We start from the raw sequence: 20,428 nt of genomic DNA on the forward strand, positions 1-20,428 counted from the left end.
ATTTTACCTGTGCTATGTTTGTAACTAGAACAATAAACAGATTTTACCTGTGCTATGTTTGTAACTAGCACAGTTTCTACAGCTGTTACGCTTCTAAGTCAGTTTATTGTTCTAGTTACAAACATAGCACAGGTAAAATCTCTCTAGTATCACTAACAGGCTGAAATATGAGGCTGATGCACCTGGCTTTTGACATATAATTAAATTCCATTCAAAAGTACTTTATTTATCCCCAAAATAAATAAAATGTTGCAGTAACTCATAGGTTTTTTTTATTTTTTTTCATCGAGTTGTTGCAGGTTTTCTCTTATAAAGGGGCTACTCTGAGCAGACCTGATTTCCTAAGAGGAGGTCTTACTTCACAGATGTAGGAGTCCTTGACGTTTGCATAAACAAACAACAACGCAAATGCTTCACAAACAACAAGTTTTGTTTTCTCTGGTACAGCAGCTGACAACCTGTTGGAACTATGGCAGTGTAGCAGAGGGAGAGGCGTGATTAAAATCTCCATGTATTGCCACAAATGCATTTGGCTGTTGTGTCTTCACAGTAACATTTTCTTGATGACATAATCTGTTGTTCACAAGCACTGCCAACTTACCTCCTTTGAATTTCAGTTTTCTTTAAATCTCTGTCTGCTCGTTTGTTCAGAAACCCGACAGAGAGACGCTGGAGTCCGACATATGATCCTTCAGCCACATTTTGATAAAATACTTAATGCTAACTGTTTATTAAGTTAGGAAATGCTTATCTCTATAGAACAGATGGATTTTACCAAAAATGTATTATTTGATGTATTGACTTTAGAATAGTTCATATTGGTTCTCTCCTCTCCTCTGTTTGCTCCTCAGAGATGACGGAGGAGGAGATGATGGACCTGGCCTTGCAACTAAGCAAACAGGAAGCCAGCAATACAGCACTGAGACAGCAGCGGGAGGATGAGGATGTGATGAAAGCCATTCAGGAGAGTGTGAGTTCAGGTTTAACTTTATTTCCTCATTTTTGTTCAGAATAAATTCAGCATGTCTCAGTAGATTTGAGAAAGTATGCATCGTTTTGTACGACTTCTTAATGGTGCATCTCAGATTAATGTGTTCATATTCAAATGCTGGTAGAAATCTGTTTTCTTTATTGAGATTGTTTTATCAAACTAAAATACAGACTCACTTTTCAAAAATCTTCCCTGTTCCAAGTAACAGATTTACAAAGTGTAAGATTAGACAAAAACTTTGATAGGAGGGAAAGCAATAAAAGGGTGAGAATAAACTTTAAATTCTGCTGGATGTAGCTTTAAACCCTGTGGGTTTGTTCTCTCTTAGATGGTCAGCCAGAAACAACCTTCTCTGAAGTCTCCAAATAAATCGCTGCTTGGTGCCGCCTCCACAAGTTTAGGCTCTCGCCGAAAACTCTCATACACCAATGGAGAGAAGCTGCCACAAGAGGGCGACATGAACTCAGGCAAGTCTTTTGGAACTCTTTCTGCTGGAGTTAGACTTCCTGTGTGACGAAAGTTTTTATCAATCTAAAAAAAAACCAGCACATTTATATCAAATTCAGACTTCTGAGTTCTCGATATTGTGTTTTTTTTCCATAGGAGATGAAACTATTACCAGTAGTAAAAAGCAGAAAAGAAGTACAGACAGTTCTCTGCTTGAGATGCCAGATTTGTCTCAGACTCAGAACCTTTCCTGCCAGAATTCGCTCTGCAGCCCTGAATCGTTCTCACTCAATCTGGACTCTCCACAGGTGGGTCACAGTTTTGTTGTGTCTATTTAACTGTATCTGATGATTTATTTGGTCTCTTCTTTTTTTGAACCAGAGCTCAGACTCAACTCATATAGATGACTCCCAGCTCCAGATGTCTCCAGTCTTTCCACTGACCGGCTGCAAAGCCGAGGTCCACATCAAGCGGTTAAACCGGGATCTAGTAGAAACATGTAAAACCTCTGGGTTTGTCATGTTTTCTGAGGACAGTATTCCTTCGACTCAAAATTCTGCTCAGCCCAAAAGCCCAGTATTTCCACAGAGTAACAGAGTATCTAGTCCCAAAAGTCCTGTGTTCTTAGAAGATGAAGAGGGACATGGAGGAGAGTTAGAGCAGAGCCCCAAGTTTGTTAAAAGTCAAATTTATGGCAGGACTGCAGAGCATGAGACGTCTCCTAATGCCTCTGAACCCCCTGCGTGTGAAAACGAGGAGATTGGCTTCTCCTCTCAGGAGAGTTTTATCCCCACTTTAAGGTCTTGCCCTCCCCAGAGCCCTGTTTTCCCTAAAACTCCCTCGGATATGTTAGCAATCAATTCGGACACTGATCAAGAACCTGCTGAACGGGGAGATGAATGCTCAGTGAGCCCAGTGTTTGGATCGACGGAAGCACAGAAGACTGACCTGCAGGAAAAACCAGGAGAGGTTCGAGGTTCTGAACATGATCAGAATATCCCCGATTGCAGGAAGGTGAGTTGTTTTTAAACTGAATTTTAGGTTAAGGAAAACAGCTGTCATGAAACTGGGGGGGTTGAAATCCTTCCTAATCTGAATTCTCCACCCCCAATTAAAGGTTGCTCTTGCAGTCTGCTGGTGGGGCAGAGTGCATGTGTTCACCTGTCCGCAAGTGCACTTAGGGCTAGTATGAGTCGACAACAGAGTCTGACTGTCACAGGGTGGGCGAGTAGTCCAGGTTTTAATAGTGCTGACTTGAGTTCCTCAAACAGACAGGTTTCTCAGCTGCAGTATATGAGCAAATAATGAGGTAAAAATGTTTTAAAACACATTTACTTCCTTAAATATGTTTTAATTCTCCAATTAAAGAGGACTCTTCTTCAACTAAGGGTAAGAGTGTGGAGTTCTCTTGGCGTGCTCTCCGTGCTGGAATCCATTTTAGATGCGTTTTGCCCTGGAACGAGGCTCAGTAAAGATCATGTCTCTTATTGGGGGAGAATCTTACTTCCTCACTTTGCTGTTTGTCAGTGGACCAATTCCCATCTAACATTTGATTACTTTCAAACTCTCAAACAAACTAAGCAAATCAATGAAAAACACAATGTGATGTGAATGTAACGGGTAATGAAAAGCATTAGAATTTGTAGTGCAGTTGAAAGTACAGGTACTTAATGTAAATTGTAGTGGACTAAAAGATAGAAAGTTTCCATGGTTAAATTCAATTCAAAGTTCAGACATCCATGAGACTATAATTTTAAATTACATTTATTTTTTTGTGTTAATGCTTTCTCAGCATATTTCTTTACGTAGTGAATTAATATTTTCAATTGAAAAATTAATTTAGTGTTCAATTTATTTTCTTGAGCATTATATCTACAAAGTTTTGTTCTTATTCTGAGGTAATGAGGTTGGTGCATTCATCTTGGCTTGTTAAAATTTGGATTGCTTTGTTTTAATTCATAACACTTCAGCCTAAATATGTTGCTGTTTTTTTTATCAAAAGGACAGAAAGTCTAATGGTGTTCAAACTGCTGAGTGCAACAGGCCTTTATCTAAGTCAGGTATAGTGAAGCATGGCATATTTTATTTTTATCAATACGTTATGATTTGATCAGAGATTGATTTACATTTCCACGATTCTCAAATGTTAGAAGTGAATGGAAAATCCAACGGCTGTAATTCTGCTGAGAAAGAGGTGACGAGCGATATGACATTGGTCTGGTCAGAAGAGGATGACGATGATGAAACGGTACAAAAATATAACATTTTTGCAATCTTTATATTTCGTTTTATTCCAATAAAATTGATGGACATAGACTTTCTTTTTTGCTGCTGTCTTCTGTTTGTGCTGCTGCAGCCAGTTGTCTCTCCTAGCCCCGTGTTCGCTGAGCAGGAGAAAGGTGTTCCAAGAGTGAGCCAGCCTGGATCCTCCGTGAATGACGTGTCAGAGGCTGGGCAAAAGTGCAGGTGCATTGATCCTATATCACAAACCACAGGTTACATCTAACAATGTTCTGTAACAACAAAGATTTTTTTTTTTCTTCTACGTAACGGTCTTCAATTAGAGAATCTCTAACATGTGAAGTTTAGATCATGTTGTGTGGAATATAAGAAAGACAGTTCAAACGTAATCGAGGACAAACATCTTAAAAACAAACCTGTTTCCTTCAAAACTCTTCACCCTTTAAGAAAAAAACAGCTCTAAATTTAAAATCTCAAAGATGCTTTCCAAATTTAGCTTTTTTAATTAGGATTTTACTTTTTATCTCCAAAATTTTGTAAAAATAATTTACTGCAAATATGAAATTCCGATAAAAAATAATGTTCTTGAGATATTTTATTTTTATTGTACATAATCAATGTTGTTAAAGGGTTAAATGATATTCTGCTTAAAGCCTGGTTTATACTCGATGCATGGGTGTGTGTGTCAACAGTAAAGCAATGCTCCATCCCCCATCATGACACATGGCTGCATGCTGCTGAATTTTTCTAACCCTGCTTGGAATGAAACTTTTCTTACACTAATATATTATTACTTTAACAATAGAAGGAATAGAGCAACAGAAAAGAAAAACAACTACCAGAGAAATATAAGAGAAGAGTTGGGAGTGTTGGCCTAGTGGTGGGAGCAGTGCGATTGTGTCTGAGAAGGTTGCAAGTAACCAGTTAGAATCCCCACAGCCTCCACTCTGGGTTTCTAAACATGACCTCTAACCTCATGACTGCTCCCCGGGCGCCACAAAATGGCAGCCCACTGCTCCCCAAGGGGATGGGTTAAATGCAGAGAGTGAATTTCTCTATTGGGAGACCATAAGGGGATCTACGTTTACATTACATGTAATGTGTGTACATTTACTAGCATATGTGTACATAATGAATACAATGTGTGCAAAGATTTTTTATTTTTCTCTTACTACTTTTCCACTGCCTATGTGATGTGTTTTTAGAGAATATTGTAACAGCATCAGCATTATTTATGAGCCCCGCTGTGCTTTTTCAGGCTCTAAGCCTTAAAGATTCAGCTAACTATCCCATCATGAATCTTCTGGGAATTTCTCCTCATTCTAGCCACCTCTTCAGGATTATTTTGCCTTAGATATCCCCGACTGGCCCTTTGAGGTCAAAATAAAATCTAAAATTATACATGGGGAACTTTTAAATCCTTGTTCAAATTGTAATATGTTTACTGTCAGAGGCGCTCCTGCACCTTTTCTGTTTTAGTAGCTCATTCTGCATGTTAATAAGGTATATTTAGTCTCTAGAATAGAGCCTGTGTTCAATAGATGCTCACTCTTTACACATATACATGTCTGAGATGCTAAACAAATAGAGGAACTTCCAGAATTAATCTTTTGTTTACTCTTATAGTTCACGTTAGATGACACATTTGTTCTTTTGTGATGTTCTACATTTACTTGGAAACAAGCAGCTTCATTTAAATTGTAATTTGAATCCAACTATACATTAATCTGCAGCATTTCTGTATATTTACTGAGTTTAGTTATTTTATAAAACACAGTGGCACAGATCCTCTGGAAGATGTCACTGTAAAGCACCTAAAATCTGGAACCATTCCTTCATGACCAATCTGATATGCATCTCCATTCATGTTTATAGTTAGAAAGCCTAGAACTTGGATTTCAGACTAGATAAACATGCATCACTTAGAACTAATCCTTGTATGTCCAACAGCCAGCAGCCATGTTGCACCTCAGGGCAGGAGCTCTATCCTGTGAGCAGACAGGGAGTCACCAGGGAGTCACCACCACCACCTGGAGAATCATCAGGCGACCAGATGATTCACTACTACTGGGGGGTTCCCTTCTGTCCAAGAGGCCTGGACCCAGACACATACACCCAGGTGATTCCTACTGATAAATAAAAGATTAACTTATTATCCAATTGGCTGTAGCATGTTTAAGAAAGTAATTCCCAGCAGAACAAACCCAGGATTTCAATTTCTAGCCAGTTAAGAATATGGAAGAGTTAAATGATTATGCTTGATCTGGAGAAAAACTGTCAACTAATGAATGTTTAAACTCCTAATTTCAGCATTAATGTCAAATTACAGTGGTACACAGACATACTGATTTAATTCTTTTTTTTTTTTTTTTTTCCTAAGGTGATCGTGGCTCAGATGGAGGTTTATGAGAAGAGTTTGAAACAAGCTCAAAGGGGCCTACTGAGGAAGGCTGAGTGGGGGAAGGCTATCCAGCCAGAGCCAGAGGTGAAGCAATCAACTTTAGTTTTTAACTTGATTCATTCTTTTCTTCGTGGTCCTCCTAATGGCTTTGCAGCTCTCGGATCTCTATGTTTCTTAAGTGTTTGAAATCTGTCCCTCTGCAGAGATGGAGCTGACTAGACACTGGTCTGGTCTAGTCAGGACAGGTCAGGCATATAAGGCCATCATAAATTGTCAGCTCCATTGTCAGCAGCATTAACTCAGGTGCATATAATACTTCAAAACATCTTGTTTTAGCTTCAATGGTTATAAACACTCATCCCTTAATTCAGAACTCCACACAATTACTTTCCCAAGTCTTGCACTTGAGACTAGAACCAGGTGAAACCGTTTTTTTAATTTTTTTTTTTATTTAACCTCTCTTTTTACCTGCATCAAATCATCAGAGGCAGTGAACACAGTCAGAAAATAACTGGACATGAAGAAATCCTGAAAGACAGGACAACTTTAAAACTAATTCGATTTTAAAGCTGCTGGACCTCTGCCTATCAACCACAAATTGCAAATACAGTGATAGACTCAGTGGACAGAAGCATCAAGTCCACCAAACAGGATGCAATGTTGCCTTTTTTTCCCTGTGCTGTGCACGTTAAGGAATACAAGAATCTTATTCCCTAAAGGCGCAGTTTTTGGCTCAGAGGATTGCACTTTAACACTTTGTTTTCTATAATTGGACCTCAAGGAGGCCCCCTGTGCACAATGCTGAAATAGACACAATAACGTTGTGATTTGATATGTATCAGGAGTTTCTGAGAAACTCAGGAAGATTTTATCCTAACGAAGGCAAAAACCAAAGACAGGACACCCAAACCAAAGTTGAGCCGTGTTGTTTATGTAGCACAGTGCAGAGAGGCTGCTGAGAGTCTTGGACATAACAGCAGTTGGAGGATTTCGGTTTCACCAGAAAGAACAACCTAATCAGTTTTTAAAATAGCTGCAACATATCATGCAAGTCAATATCTATATTCATTTTCTCCGACTTATTCCGTCAGGAAGTGGCTGGTGCTTATCTACGGCAGTCTTTGGGCGAGAGGCAGGGTGAACCCTGGACAGGTCGCCAGTCTGACGCAGGGCAACAAAGAGACACCCAACCATGCTCACACACACTCACACCTAAAGACAGTTTAGAGAAGCGAATTAGCCTAAAAGTGATGTTTTTGGACTGTGGAAGTAAGCTGGAGTACCCAAAGAGAAAACAGAAAGATCCTGGGCTGGGAATCGTTCCTGGAACCTTCTGGCTGCAAAACAACTGTGCTCAAACTGCGCCACCATCTGGCTGCCATTCAATATTTTCTATGACAAACAGTCACCTCATCATTTGCTTACTGAAGACATTTGTTGACATTTTCTAGTTGTTACAGTAACCTCAGGTAACTTTAGACCTTGTTTAATTATCAAATCATTTGATCTTTTCATTCGTCCATGAACGGGGGAGTTTCCAAAATTTTTTCCACATCTTCCTGGTATTTGTTGCCATTTTGAGGCACTTGCTTTAATCATCTAAACCCAAATGTCTGAAGTTGTATACACTGCCTAAACTTATTTGAAAGCATGCTGTTTATACTCAGCTTCTCAGTGGGAATCCTGTGTAAACAGGCTGTTGTTCTTGGAAATAAAAGGCCTCCCATCTTACACCTGTTCTCTGAATAAATTACCTTGCTGACTGCACCTCAGACTGCTGTAATTTACTACTTTACTTCTTTTATTTCTAATTCACACAATCAGTAGCATGCATGCTGTAACTGACTGTTTCTTATTATCCTGCTACCTGTTCTAGTGACTAATTCGTCAGGTAGGTATTTAAAGGGATACAGGGAATAATGTAGACATTAATGTTCTTGTATTTTTTAACACAGGTGTAAATGTTAATAACAGCTTATATGTGTAAGAGGAATCAGGTCAAATCTAGCAGATCTTAAAACATTTCTCAATCTTTTTTTCCCCTTAGAAGTCACTGTCCCCTGAAGCACCTGCTGAATCACCCCAGTCTGGTCGTCCTCGGAGGTAAAACTTATTTTGGATCATTTTATTTGGTAAAAATTGAAATTTATGTTGATAGGGCTCCTAATGATGGAATTAAATGAAACAAAATTCGTGTGAATCTCATGTTTATCACATAAAAAAAAGGCACACAAAAAACATGCCGAATCAATTGATCTGTGGTTGTGACTTGGTTTTCCATGTTTTAAAGTTCCCAGGACATAGTTAAGTATTTGCTCCTCTTCAGGTTTTTTCATGCTCTCCTATTTGTTTTACACACCTCTGTTGAAATGTGTGATGCTGCTTGTAGCTCAGTGCTATTGCACTAAATTTGACCAAAAGTTAATATGTACAAGTAAGAAGTTGAACAGTTTTACTGGCCTGTTCTTGAGGCTGTCTCATGCAAATCCAAATCTTTGAATGGCACAACATAAAACAAGTTCACTGATATTGGAGAATCAGAGTTGTTTGACAGCATTTAGGGTCGGATCTTCAAAAGGTTTGTTTGTAACAAACGGTGCAAACCTGTTTCCACATGCAAACTGTATCTTTACACAAGGTTCAAAGTGGTTGCATGTCCAAAAATAAGCGGCCGCTAACTTGTTGTGCGTGTGCCTTTATGAATATGCAGATCATATTCTAATGATCAAACCCCGCAAATTTATGGGTGGAGAATATGCTAACTAAATACTCAGCACCTGCAAAGCGGTTCATCAAACTTGTTTGGGGCGCCTGTAAGTAAGCATCCCTGACTCTCCTTTTATCTGAGACTTTTATCTTTTTTTTTTTTTTTATAGCACCTTGAGATATTTATGTAAAGTTAACATTACATGATATTAGTCATTATCATTATCACCTCCATATCCATGGCTTAAAACTTTAACTTGCTTTTACAACCAACCTAAAACTGCCAGTAGCCAATGCAATTAGCTCATTTACATGGGGCTAAACCGAACCAGTTTGCATTGATTGTTTAGTGTATTTAGTCTTTGTATATCACCTGCAACATGGTTAATCATTGCACACAGTTTTTTTTTTTTTTTTTTTTTGTCCACACAATTTAGCACTCCATATCTGAATTGTTTTAAGATCAGTTCAGTCATTCCACTGATTTGTTTGGTCATATTTGTCAGGAGAGGCTTCAGACTGAGAAGCAGCAAAAGGAGCAAAGCCCCTGAATTTGACGAGGAAGAAGAGAAGAGAGATGATGATGGAGAAGAGGAACAGCAAGGAAAGGAGGAGGATGAGGAGCAGAAGGACGGCGATGAAGAACAGATGGATACTGATGACTGTGAGGTTTGTCCAGGTACAGAAGTTTAGCTTTATGGATTTAACACTTCTGTTTTCACATATCTGAGCTGCTGACTTTAAAATAATCTCTCCTGTTTATAAATAGAAACTCAACTGAGCGACAACGACGGCACGACAGAGCTTTCCTTGGTGACCGACACTGAAACACAGGTCAGCTCCCTGCCAAAAGCTAGAAAAATATCAGTAATGAGGTTAAATTTGGAGGTAGTGACTCCTTACTAGAAAATTTAAGAACTATTTAGAGATTGGCCAAGGAGAATAGGGCTTTTTACTAGAGCTTAATATGTTTGGGAACCAATTGGACTCAACACGGGACAAAAAAAGTCATCATTATCAGTCTTATTGTTTACTTCAGCATGTCATCCATCATAGCTCAGGTGTCAAGAATACGGAATTTAAAGCAGAATCAAGGAAAGCTAAGTGAAGAAAGAAATATAGCTTTAAAAAACACACCTCTGTAGATCTGATTTGCAAGCTTCTTCAAAGTTTTGTTTATCCATTTTAAGTCATATTTTTTCATAAAGTGCTAACTCCCATTCTCTTTTCCCACACTTCGTTAACACTTTAAGACAAAGAAACAGTAACATCAAAACACAATTGACTTTAAGCTTCACTGTTTAAATGTATAGCGGTGAATATTGTTCAAACTCCATCATCATCAATGATGATGAACATATTTACTGGTAACTCCTTTAATGTAAATAAACCAGATTTAAACCTCACGTTTTTGCATTAGCTTCATGGAAGCTTCAAAAGGAAATGATTCAGTAAATTAAAAAAACAACAACTTTTAATCCAAATCCAAAGCTGGTCCCTGTTGACTACTCAGCTGGACCCTAATTATGTCATTTTTTAATCTAAATGTGTTTTATACCTTGTACACCTCTCAGCCAACTGGATCCTTAATGGTGCAACAATTGACTTGCAAAAGATTACAAATATTCTTAGGTTCAGGGTTGTTTAGGAATAATAGGGTTGGTCTAAATAAATAATGAGATTTCCTTTGAATTGTCTTATAATCATTTTCTTTGTATCTTATTTCCTCTCAGATATCCTCTCAGCATCCACAGAAAAGTCCTGAGCTGTCTGAGATCAAGATGCTTATCAGAGATGATACTCCGACCAGAAGCATGCCTCAGGAGCTGGAGCAAAGAATGAAAAGTAAAAACAACTCATTTAACCTTCTGGTTTGCTTTGCTATTGGATAGATTTATTGCCAGAGGGGAATTCATGTGTAATTGTCTTTAGCCCAAACAGATTCAAGCATGGAGGAAAATTCTCCTGAGTGCAGAGAAGATGCTGCACAAAACACAGCAGAGGAGTTAGAGAAAGTAACAGAGAACAAGAAGAATCAAGATGTGGTGAAGCTAGAAGACAAAGGTCTTCAACGATCAGAATCTCCTGAACTGGAAGCTGATGTGGTCCCTCATAGCCCTAAAACCTCTATCGACTGCCCGATCTGCCAGGGATCCTTTCCTGCAAGTAAAATTGAGATGCATGCGGCTTACTGTGATGGAGAGGTGACTGTAGTCAACCAGAGGGTGCCTGAAAGCGATCATGTCCAAGGTGACGCACACATTTAAATCTCAGCAACACTCACTGACTAGTTTGGCAGCATTAACCTGAGAAAGGGATAAACCTATACAGATTTGAAAATTATAGAACCTGATTGATATTTTTTGTTGTTTAACATGCTGTTTCACGTGATATAAATATCCCATGATTAGAAGATCACTAGAAGACAGTTTTATGTCATTGCATTTAGATAATCAAACATTTGAAAATAAAGAAGAAAATCATTCAAAATTTATTACAAAACAGATGCAAGGAAACCTTTGTCTTGACAAAAACAAGCTTGAGATAATGGGAGGGGCTAAAGTGGGATCCAGTCTAACATAATAAGTTAATGAAACATTGTAACCCTGAAATCCCACATCCTCCGCTCCCTTCAGCCCTGCTGCGCTACAGACTGCCTGGGCAAAGCAAAGCCTACAGCCTCCACGGTTCCTCCCATCTTGCTCCGCTCTGACTTCCCTGGAGCTCGAGGAGAGCATGCGCGATATTATTATTATTATTATTATTACATTCATAGGAGCAAATCATGCGGAAATTAATGCTTAATTTAATATGACAAAGTCAAAAATCCCCATCAGCATCCAGCACATGTGCAGTTTCTGCCCAAATATTTTCTTTTTGTTGTGGATTTTTGTAACAGATATAACTAGGATCATACAAATTTGGTTTGTATGAACTCTGATTGTTCTCTACTTCCAAACTCAGCATCTCTTCATCCATGCCCACGATAAGAGGTTTGTTTTTAAGTTGTCAGATGCGCTCTTGGAAGTTGTTGTGATTGGATTTGTTGAAACTTTTAAGCCTCTCGGTATAAGATAAACATTTTGATCAAGGTGAGTAATCTGCTTCCTGGTATGTTGGAAGTACCAATAGTTTGCATCCGATAATTTAATTAAACATTCTTAGTTTTAGGGAATGTATAAGAATTATGCTCTAATTTGTAGATACCGAGCTGTCGTTACTATAATTTAATTTAACAAACCAGATCTTCTCAATGAACTTTTTTCTGTTTGATGCGATTTTCACTCCAGACCGGAGGGGAGCAAAGTATGGCTCCGCTCCGTATTTTGATGGTAAAGGACTGAGAAGACGTAAGTGGATGGTAACGTGAACAGTTCTCATTGTTTAGCATAACTTCACAAGTGTTCTGCATGATGTACGTGAGCAAGGCGGAGCGGTGACGGAGGATGAGGGGTTACTGTTTCATCAACATTAAGCTGGAGATCGATAAAACCCTGCAACTGGCAACATCAGTTATTACCAAAACTAACAGGCTATCAATCTTTATTTTTCAAAATAAAAAAACTTTACTTATATCTAGTTATCAATGATAATGGTTAAGTAACTCTTTTCTAGATAGAAATGTAAGTTTTGTCCCTTGTTGGAGTGTAGCTCATTTTATAAATGCAGGTTTAGAGCTTTCAAAAGTTAAAGCACACTGATAAAACCAAACCTTTCAGTGGTAAACCTGAGGTTAGACAACAGAGGTACCATAAGGGGAAACTTGAATTAACAGCAACTTGAACTAGTCTGACTAGCATAGAACTTTACCTTAAAGATTTAGAGACTTGCGGTTTACCCGGTATTTTATACTGGTGTTATTCTCCCAACTGACAGATTCAACAAAACCTCGCAGGAAGAGGATGAAGAGAACAGAGGCGTCGTCAGAGGAATTCACTACTTTGTCTGATGTTTGCAGGTCTGTTGAAACCAGTGTTTGAAGAATGCACTCAGACTAGCAGCCACTGTGTCATTCTTGTTTTACCTTTTAGGATTGTACAATCCAAACCTTATGGAGCTAGTCTCATTCAAGAGCTACATTCTACAGCCTTTCAAAGAACATTGAAACTGATTCTTTGCTCCACAGACGGCAGGAGAAATGTTATATCTGTCAGAAAAATGTTCCTCTAAAAGATTACAGCCGACACACAGAGCTCTGCGTTCAGCGTGGGACATTCAGGAGGGCAGCCGTAAGCTGAAAAAAGTTTTTAATCGTACATTAAACTTGGTGGCAGCGAAAACAGTGTTCAACTCTGGTTTTTTGTTATTTTTTCCCCTGCAAACTTTAGAAAGGAAATCTGCTGTCTGCTCTGGAGCAAACAGAAAGCAGGAACTCAGGTCAGTCCTTTTTTTGAAAAAAATATTTTTCCACACACTTCTATCAGTTTTTTTCCCAACTTTTCCTTTTAAGAAACCTCTGAAGAGAATCATGTTAGTTTGGCATTAAATAAAACTTTGACTTTATTAGTTTGCTTTGATTTTGATGTATGTAGAGGTATTTTGGTGAAACTTTATAATGAAATATTAGTATTAGGTTCTTCATCCCTTCTCTGAATAAGCTGGTGTGTTTGGGTTGTTACTTTCAGGTGTAAAGGGGCCTCATCAATGTTAGTTTCCCCTGCAACAGGTGGAGTTTGTAAATACAAGTGCAGTTCCTTAATCAGATCACTAGAGGGAGCTAAGGCTTAGCAGCTTCTCTCTCATGTTCATAGTTAATCCTAATAATTGTGGTAAAGTAGGTTATTCTGTTCCTTGTTTAAAATGCAAGGAAATGTAATTGATTAAATAATTGGTGTTAGGCAGCAAACTAGGTTTTGAAGTTAACATATAAGTGACATGGGTGATTCAAATTCCTAACAAACCAAAAGCATCTTCAGGCTGGTCGTTATATCTCCTTTTCGTTCTGCATTAGAATCTGTTTTTAACCAGGCAATAGAGGAGTTTTGACCTCACTCATAATATGTTCATTCTTTGAAAAACACTAAGAAACTTCTGTAAGTTAAAGTACTACTAGAAAGATCTTATTATGTTTCTGACGTTATTATATTTGACTGTGTTCACAGGTGCAGGACCGTCAGGATCCAAACCCCAACCAGAGTAAGACAACATTTTTTATATATATTGCACAGAACTACGGGCTGCTCAGTGGTGCAGTGGGTAGCACTGCTGCCTTGCAGCAAGAAGGTTCTGGATTCGATCCCCGGCCCGGGGTCTTTCTGCATGGAGTTTGCATGTTCTTACTGCCAATGGTATCAAGAAAATAGTGACTCCACCTGGTTCAGATGTTCCCACTGTATGCCGATCAGAACCGAGCCGTTTGTCAGTGAGCAGTACCAACAGGATTTTTGGGCACTGGTATATGATTTGACAGCTCACTCGCCATTTCAGTTAGGTTCTTTTAACCATCTAATTTTTTTCTTTTGAAGACTTTGAATAAACTTAATAAGTAAATAAATGGAAGCAGTTTAAAATTACAACAAGTCAGTTATATCTTGACACCACTCTGTGTCGTTCCTTCTTTTTTGCAGTTTTTTTTTTCATTGAATGATTTGAGTTAATCCGTTCTGTGTGTTTGTGTCTGACTTACAGAGCAGTTATTGATCTGCGGGATGACGACGATGATGAAGATGAAGGAGAACAGGAGGTTTCAGGGTACAGGGTCAGTAACTCTCCCATCAGATCATTCACCCCCATTTCTGAGGCCACTGGATGCCTTATTGACTTCAGGAAACAGCAGCGAACCAAGAAGCCGACTCAAAGACGAAGATGACGTTGTGAAGAAGGAGCCAGAACCCTAACTGTCAACAGGCTGAATAGGCGGCCAGTGTTTGGAATAAGCCTTCTTCTGGACGTTTTGTTTAAACAGAAACTGAGCACTTGAATGTTGAGGGGAAACTGTCTTTGACTCTGTTAAAACCACTGATGGTGGTTAATGTCAAACTACCTCCTCATTTGTAAAAACATTCCCTCTATTTTACTGTAATACAATTTTTTATTCAATGTCAATAAAAAAAATGCATCTGCTTTGAAATAAACTTTGTTTTTTCTTAAAAACAGAAACAAATCTGTAGTGCCTCCTACTGTCAGGTTAAATCATTGCAAATCTAGATACAACAAATTGAGTTAAACTACATATAATAACTAATGATCCGCTTTGATGTTGTTATATTTATTTAAAAAAATGCAAGTTAAACAAAAATTATTTAAAACCCATTCCTGTTATCCTTTGGTATCGAATCTGTCATATTTGCAACCTCGGCATCCAAAGTATGGAGAAACTTAATATCTGTTTTAGCATCATTGCTTATTCACCACAATTTTGGCACTTTTGCAGCAAAAGCCGTCATCAGCCTGGACTATTTGGAGACAGACAGCACATATTGGTACCATAGTTTGGATGCAGGAAATAATTCTGCAGAAAGTTTACAGCTTCATTACCATTTTATCACCAACAATTTGTTTGAAAAGCTTCATCCTGGATTCCAGCCTGCCCGAAGCACCAAAACGGCTCTTATCAAGGTCACCAATGACCTAATGGCAGCAGATGCCGATCCAACTTCTCATCCTGTTTTGCATAGCATTTGCATTTGACATTTGATCTTTTCATCCTTAATAAACTCCACCACATTCAGCTACAGGACACTGTATTTTATGTGGTTCCTCTCTTACCCTACTGACAGGACTGTCTGTTTCTCTGAGGAAAGCCACCTCCAGAAATCATGCAATCACTTGTGGGTTTTCTTAAGGATCAGTACTTAAGCCCTACTGTTCATTCTCTAAATTTACCCCCTTGGCAAAATCATCTCCAACTTTCATGTATTATTTCACTGCTATGCAAACGATACACAACTTTATATTAAAATAGACCCTCATCCATCCCCTGCCTCTTGAGCCACCTCAACTATGACGTCACTTTCTTCACTCACTTGTTAAAGATAGGCTCTGCGTATGCACCCTCATGCTCTATCTTTCCGGTCCTTTTCCCTGAAAAGAGATCACTCACGACAAACTCTTTAAATAACACTTATATAACTCTTATATATTCTTACCACTCTTCTGGTTCTGTCGGACCAAAGTAGATGAAATCCGTCCATTTTTACATGAGAGTCTGGAGTTAGTGCAGTTAGCCAAGTCTCAGTCAGACATTGGATGCTTCCCTCTCCGTAGCATCTTTGATTGTGTGTTATAGCCGCCAGCTCATCCAGCTTGTTGGAGAGAGATCTGATGTTGCCCCTGATGACTGATGGGATGACATGTCTCTACCTCCTTCTCCAGTGGTATCGCCTGATTCCCGCACGGCTGCCACGTGTCTTCCTCCTCAGCTCGCAAGGGGATATGGGCTCTTTCTGTGGGCACACAGAGGAGCTCCGTAGGGCTGGCAGCTGGTCCGGGGTGTAAACAATGGGAGACTGGTCTAACCTGCAAGCTCCGCACGAAAATATGCTGAAAAAAAGAATCAAAAACAGAGCTTTCTTGAAAAACATGAACATCATTTTGTTTAAAACAGTATTAGAAAAGAATCACACTTGTCAAATGCAATCAACTGAAATATATTTACTTAAGGTAAAGTTAGTTAAGATTATATAAATGCAACCAATCCAATATTATAATATTAAAACATGCATTTTTAACATGTTATTATTACACTAATCCAAGTGAAACTTTATATTATCATGATGATGTGCAGTCTATAGTACAGTTAAAAGGGCTTTTACCTGCAAGCAAGGAGGTCTTGAGTTTTAAATAAATTCAGTTGTTTATTCTGTAAGAAATCTACAAGGCCCTGATATTGATCCTTATCTGCAAACTCTTGGAAGTATAACATAAATGAAACAGAATTTATTTATTTTTTGTTGAAAAATTAAAAAAATTTAACTTTTTTTTTTTCTTCCTTATTTATGGTTACTAATTAAGTTAAAAGAAATATTATTTTTCAATGATTCTCTTGTGATTTCAATTTATGATTGTTTTCAGGTCACAGAGTCCCAAATTTAACTCAATGAAGCTTGAGGAAACAAAACAATCAAAAATAACTGGAAGTAAACATATTATACACTGAACAAAATAATGCAACAATTTTTGGCATTTACTAATCGTATTTAGTTACTTTAACATAATTATTTTATGTCCAACCATGCTAACATGAAACAATTATGTTGAAGTAACTAAATATGATTAAATAATGCCAAAAATTGTTGCATTATTTTTTCAGTGTAGTTTTTCATAAAATAAAGAATATAATGTAAAACCATAAGTATCCTCTATAGGTGTGGTATACTCATTATTTTACTATTGGTCCGTTACAAAGTAAATACAAGTCAAGTATCATAATATCAAAACCAATAAATGTCCTATTCAATATCCAAGCTTTTACACTTCTGACCTTTAAATGTTTGTTAAACATTTTTTCTCTTAGTACTGCTTTCGGATTAGGTGTATAGGGGTATACATTAATTATGTCATATAAATATAATAAACAGTAACAATAGAAAAACAGCAAACGTTCTATCCTTTTTTGTAAAAAGTCAGTTACTGATTTACTCTTGAACTTAACGTGAAGCATGAAACACCTTAAATGTTTTTATACCAAAGTTTTAGCTTAAATCCTAATAAAGCCATTATAATTGGATGTCACTGCAACAGTTTTCAATGCAGAAACTCCCCCTCTATCCAGGTGGATAATCGAGGTCCTTTATGCTGTTCAATTAGCCAGATGATGGCCCCCTGTCTTTTTTGTAAACTGGAATTGCAAATAATGAAAACTAAATGTTGTAAAGGCTTTATACTTTCTGGACCTGGATAATCCACCTCTGACCTCTACATTATTCCTTTTTTTGTTTACGTTCACGGTTTTCAAATAATTTTAAAAAACTCTTTATTAGCTAAACTTGAATAATATACACAACTACTCAGTATGGAATTAGATCCACAGCATTGAACATTCTGGAAATAAAGAAGTTTGGAATTGGTCTAAAAAAAACAAAAGCTTTTGAGACAACTGATCACAATATAGTAATCATGAAATTAGAGCATTATCATTTATGTGGTTGCTCTGGACTGAATGGGGAGCTTTTTTAAGTACCGTAGCAAGCAGTGGTTTGATAATTGATTGTAGTGCCCCCCAGTGGTCAGTATTGGCAACAATACTGTTTACTATCTCCATAAACAGCATCATATAAAGTATCTTTTTTATTTTTTTTTTTTGCAGATGATGCAAATATTTTCTGTACAGGTAAGAGCTTAAAGCTGCTGATATCACGCCAGAAATGAATAAGCTAAAAAAAAAGTTCCACAAAAACATATTATCCTTAAATCTAGAAAGAAAAATCTAAAAAGAAAAAAAAAACGTATCTTCACATTATTTGCAAATAATAAAGGAGGAAGAGATGTGAACGTCAAAATACATTGGTTAGAGGTGTGATGTGTAAATCAAAAAAAGGTGTGATTATTGACTATAAGATCTGCTGGAAGCCTCCCCTCAAACATGTCGGGACTAAATTATCTAGAAGCATCACAAATATTAGTAAAATAAAACATTTTAATTAGAAAACATTAAATATTCACTAATGTACATTGATTTGACCATACCTCAGATTTGTAGAGAAGATTGATAACACCTACAGGACATTACTCAAACTCTTATACTTCTGCAGAAAAGAGTCATCAGGATAATTCCTAATGCTGCTGTCACCACCACACTAATCCATTATTCAATCATTCCTACTTGCTTAAATCAAATCTGGTAGAATTTCAAACTTTACATTTAATGTGAAAGGCTAGAAATAAACTGCTAGCAGACAGGATACAAAAGCATGTTGTGGAGAGAGAGAGGGAGTGTATAATTGAAGGAATTTAAAAATGTGCTTCAGCAAACCTGAAAAGAAGCATTTCAAGTAATGAATAGTTGAGGCCATGTCCAATCAGGAGCCTTTTTAGAAAAGGGCTCAAACTGGTTTTCTTATGATACGATGTGGAAGAAGGGTGGTGAACAACAATGGGTGAACTGACTCATTGTTCATGAGTGCATATATATTTTTACAATGGTTGTAGTCGTGTATGTTATAGTTTATAATTGTATAAAGATGTATATGCTTGTTTGAATGTGTATATTTATGAATATATGTACATAAATGTGTTCAAATAATGTGATGGATTCAAGAAAAACCTGCTTTCACTTCTGATCAGTTCACATATGCCAACAAACTAAAATTAGATGTCAGGCAAAATTCAACCGAATACAAACAGTACTGTAAGATTGTGATTATTGGTGATTGCTGACATTTACTTCTAGTAAAATCAGATAGAAATGATCAATATGATCAATGATCAATATTGATCATATTTGCCAGAAGGAAGACTTTTACATCCAAGCTGTAGAGACACCATTGTAAGATCTTTCCCATTTTCTATCTAGTTTCAACAGGAAACTCAAGGGGTTTTTTTTATGTTTAAGGTGGGTAGAGGATATTTTTCTGTATGTTTTGAGAGTTTAGTTTGGAGTCCATTTTAACATCTGGGTTTCTTATGTTCTCTAAACAATATTGTGTCACACTATCTCATGTCTGCAACCTGTAAGCTCAGAAAATGCTTATTAGAATAAAATAACATAAAAGTCACATTTAACTCTACTATAAGGCTGTAAACACTGGAGTAAAGGTCCACATTTTAATCAGGCTCCTCTGAAGGGAGTCCATTGCAGAAATATGTTGCATTCAGGATGTTTTTGTTTCAATGAGTTGCCCTGTTATAATGTGAATAGCTAAGAAGAGAACCGAATATTGTGGAGGATCTTTATCTTTAGTCCCTCTCTGTGCTGCTGCAGCTTGTCACTCAAGTCTTTTTTGTTTCTTTTTGTATGTTTAGTTTTTACACCGACTGAGGTTTGCATTTCTACTGAGACTTTTGAATGTTAAAACGCCGTTTTGTAAGAATCAATGTCACAACAATCTGTTTCACCAACCAGGCCAGAGTTAAGAACAAACTGTAACTTCGCACTGAGGTTGTGGAAATACTCTTATAGTATGGAGTAATCTGCATGGCTGACTTATATACATATAATACAATACATCTATTTAAATGCATCTTTTTTTTTATTTTTTATTTTTTTTACATGTCCTGTCTGGCAGGAGGTATATTTTAGTGCCAAAAAAGAAGCCCAGCATGTTGCCTTACACAAGTTAAGCACTACTACTTTCACTATAATGTTCTGTTTTATATTTACTTGATTGCAAAAAAGTTAGCTGGAGATTATTTTGAAAATTATTTAAATATTATGGACACACAATGAAAAGTCAAAACAAAACAAAACAAAAGAAAAAGAAATAGAGAGATAAGGCAAACATTTAAAAAGGAGAGAAAGTGGTAATGGAGGAAAATTTTCTTCCCCACCTGCAGAGAGAGAGAGAACAAAACAGAACAAAGAGAAACTATATCAATAGGTTCTTACAACCCATGCAATGATTGCACCAAATAAACACTATTATTTTATACAAAATGAATTTAGTGGCAGCTAAATATGCTTATGCACATGGGTCCAAACACATGTAGGCATATGTGAGTGCGTCTGCATGTGTAAAGTTTCTACATTAAAATAAAAAAAAAGA

General features: G+C 37.3%; 2 protein-coding genes across 2 annotated transcripts in view; both read left to right on the forward strand.

Moving 5' to 3' along the window:
• LOC107090295 overlaps positions 1–2,984 on the forward strand; it is a 5,344-nt gene extending 2,360 nt beyond the window's left edge. Inside the window, exons 5-9 of the mRNA XM_015383602.1 lie at positions 852–970; positions 1,320–1,458; positions 1,595–1,746; positions 1,820–2,452; positions 2,880–2,984. Of these exons, the coding sequence (XP_015239088.1) occupies positions 852–970; positions 1,320–1,458; positions 1,595–1,746; positions 1,820–2,452; positions 2,880–2,984 (1,148 nt within the window). The remainder of the gene's footprint in view (positions 1–851; positions 971–1,319; positions 1,459–1,594; positions 1,747–1,819; positions 2,453–2,879) is intronic.
• A 603-nt stretch (positions 2,985–3,587) lies between these two features.
• On the forward strand, positions 3,588–14,849 carry uimc1 (ubiquitin interaction motif containing 1). Its single transcript, XM_015383594.1, has 14 exons — positions 3,588–3,686; positions 3,795–3,904; positions 5,630–5,798; positions 6,060–6,164; positions 8,128–8,183; positions 9,293–9,465; positions 9,556–9,620; positions 10,520–10,631; positions 10,719–11,036; positions 12,663–12,744; positions 12,913–13,015; positions 13,115–13,163; positions 13,889–13,922; positions 14,415–14,849. The coding sequence occupies exons 1-14, from the start codon at positions 3,645–3,647 to the stop codon at positions 14,593–14,595; spliced, it is 1,599 nt and encodes a 532-aa protein (XP_015239080.1). The 5' UTR covers positions 3,588–3,644; the 3' UTR covers positions 14,596–14,849.
• Positions 14,850–20,428: the final 5,579 nt, after the last annotated feature.

This window comes from Cyprinodon variegatus, unplaced genomic scaffold, assembly GCF_000732505.1.
Source record: "Cyprinodon variegatus isolate N-32 unplaced genomic scaffold, C_variegatus-1.0 Scaffold288, whole genome shotgun sequence".
NCBI classification, from domain to species: Eukaryota; Metazoa; Chordata; class Actinopteri; order Cyprinodontiformes; family Cyprinodontidae; genus Cyprinodon; species Cyprinodon variegatus.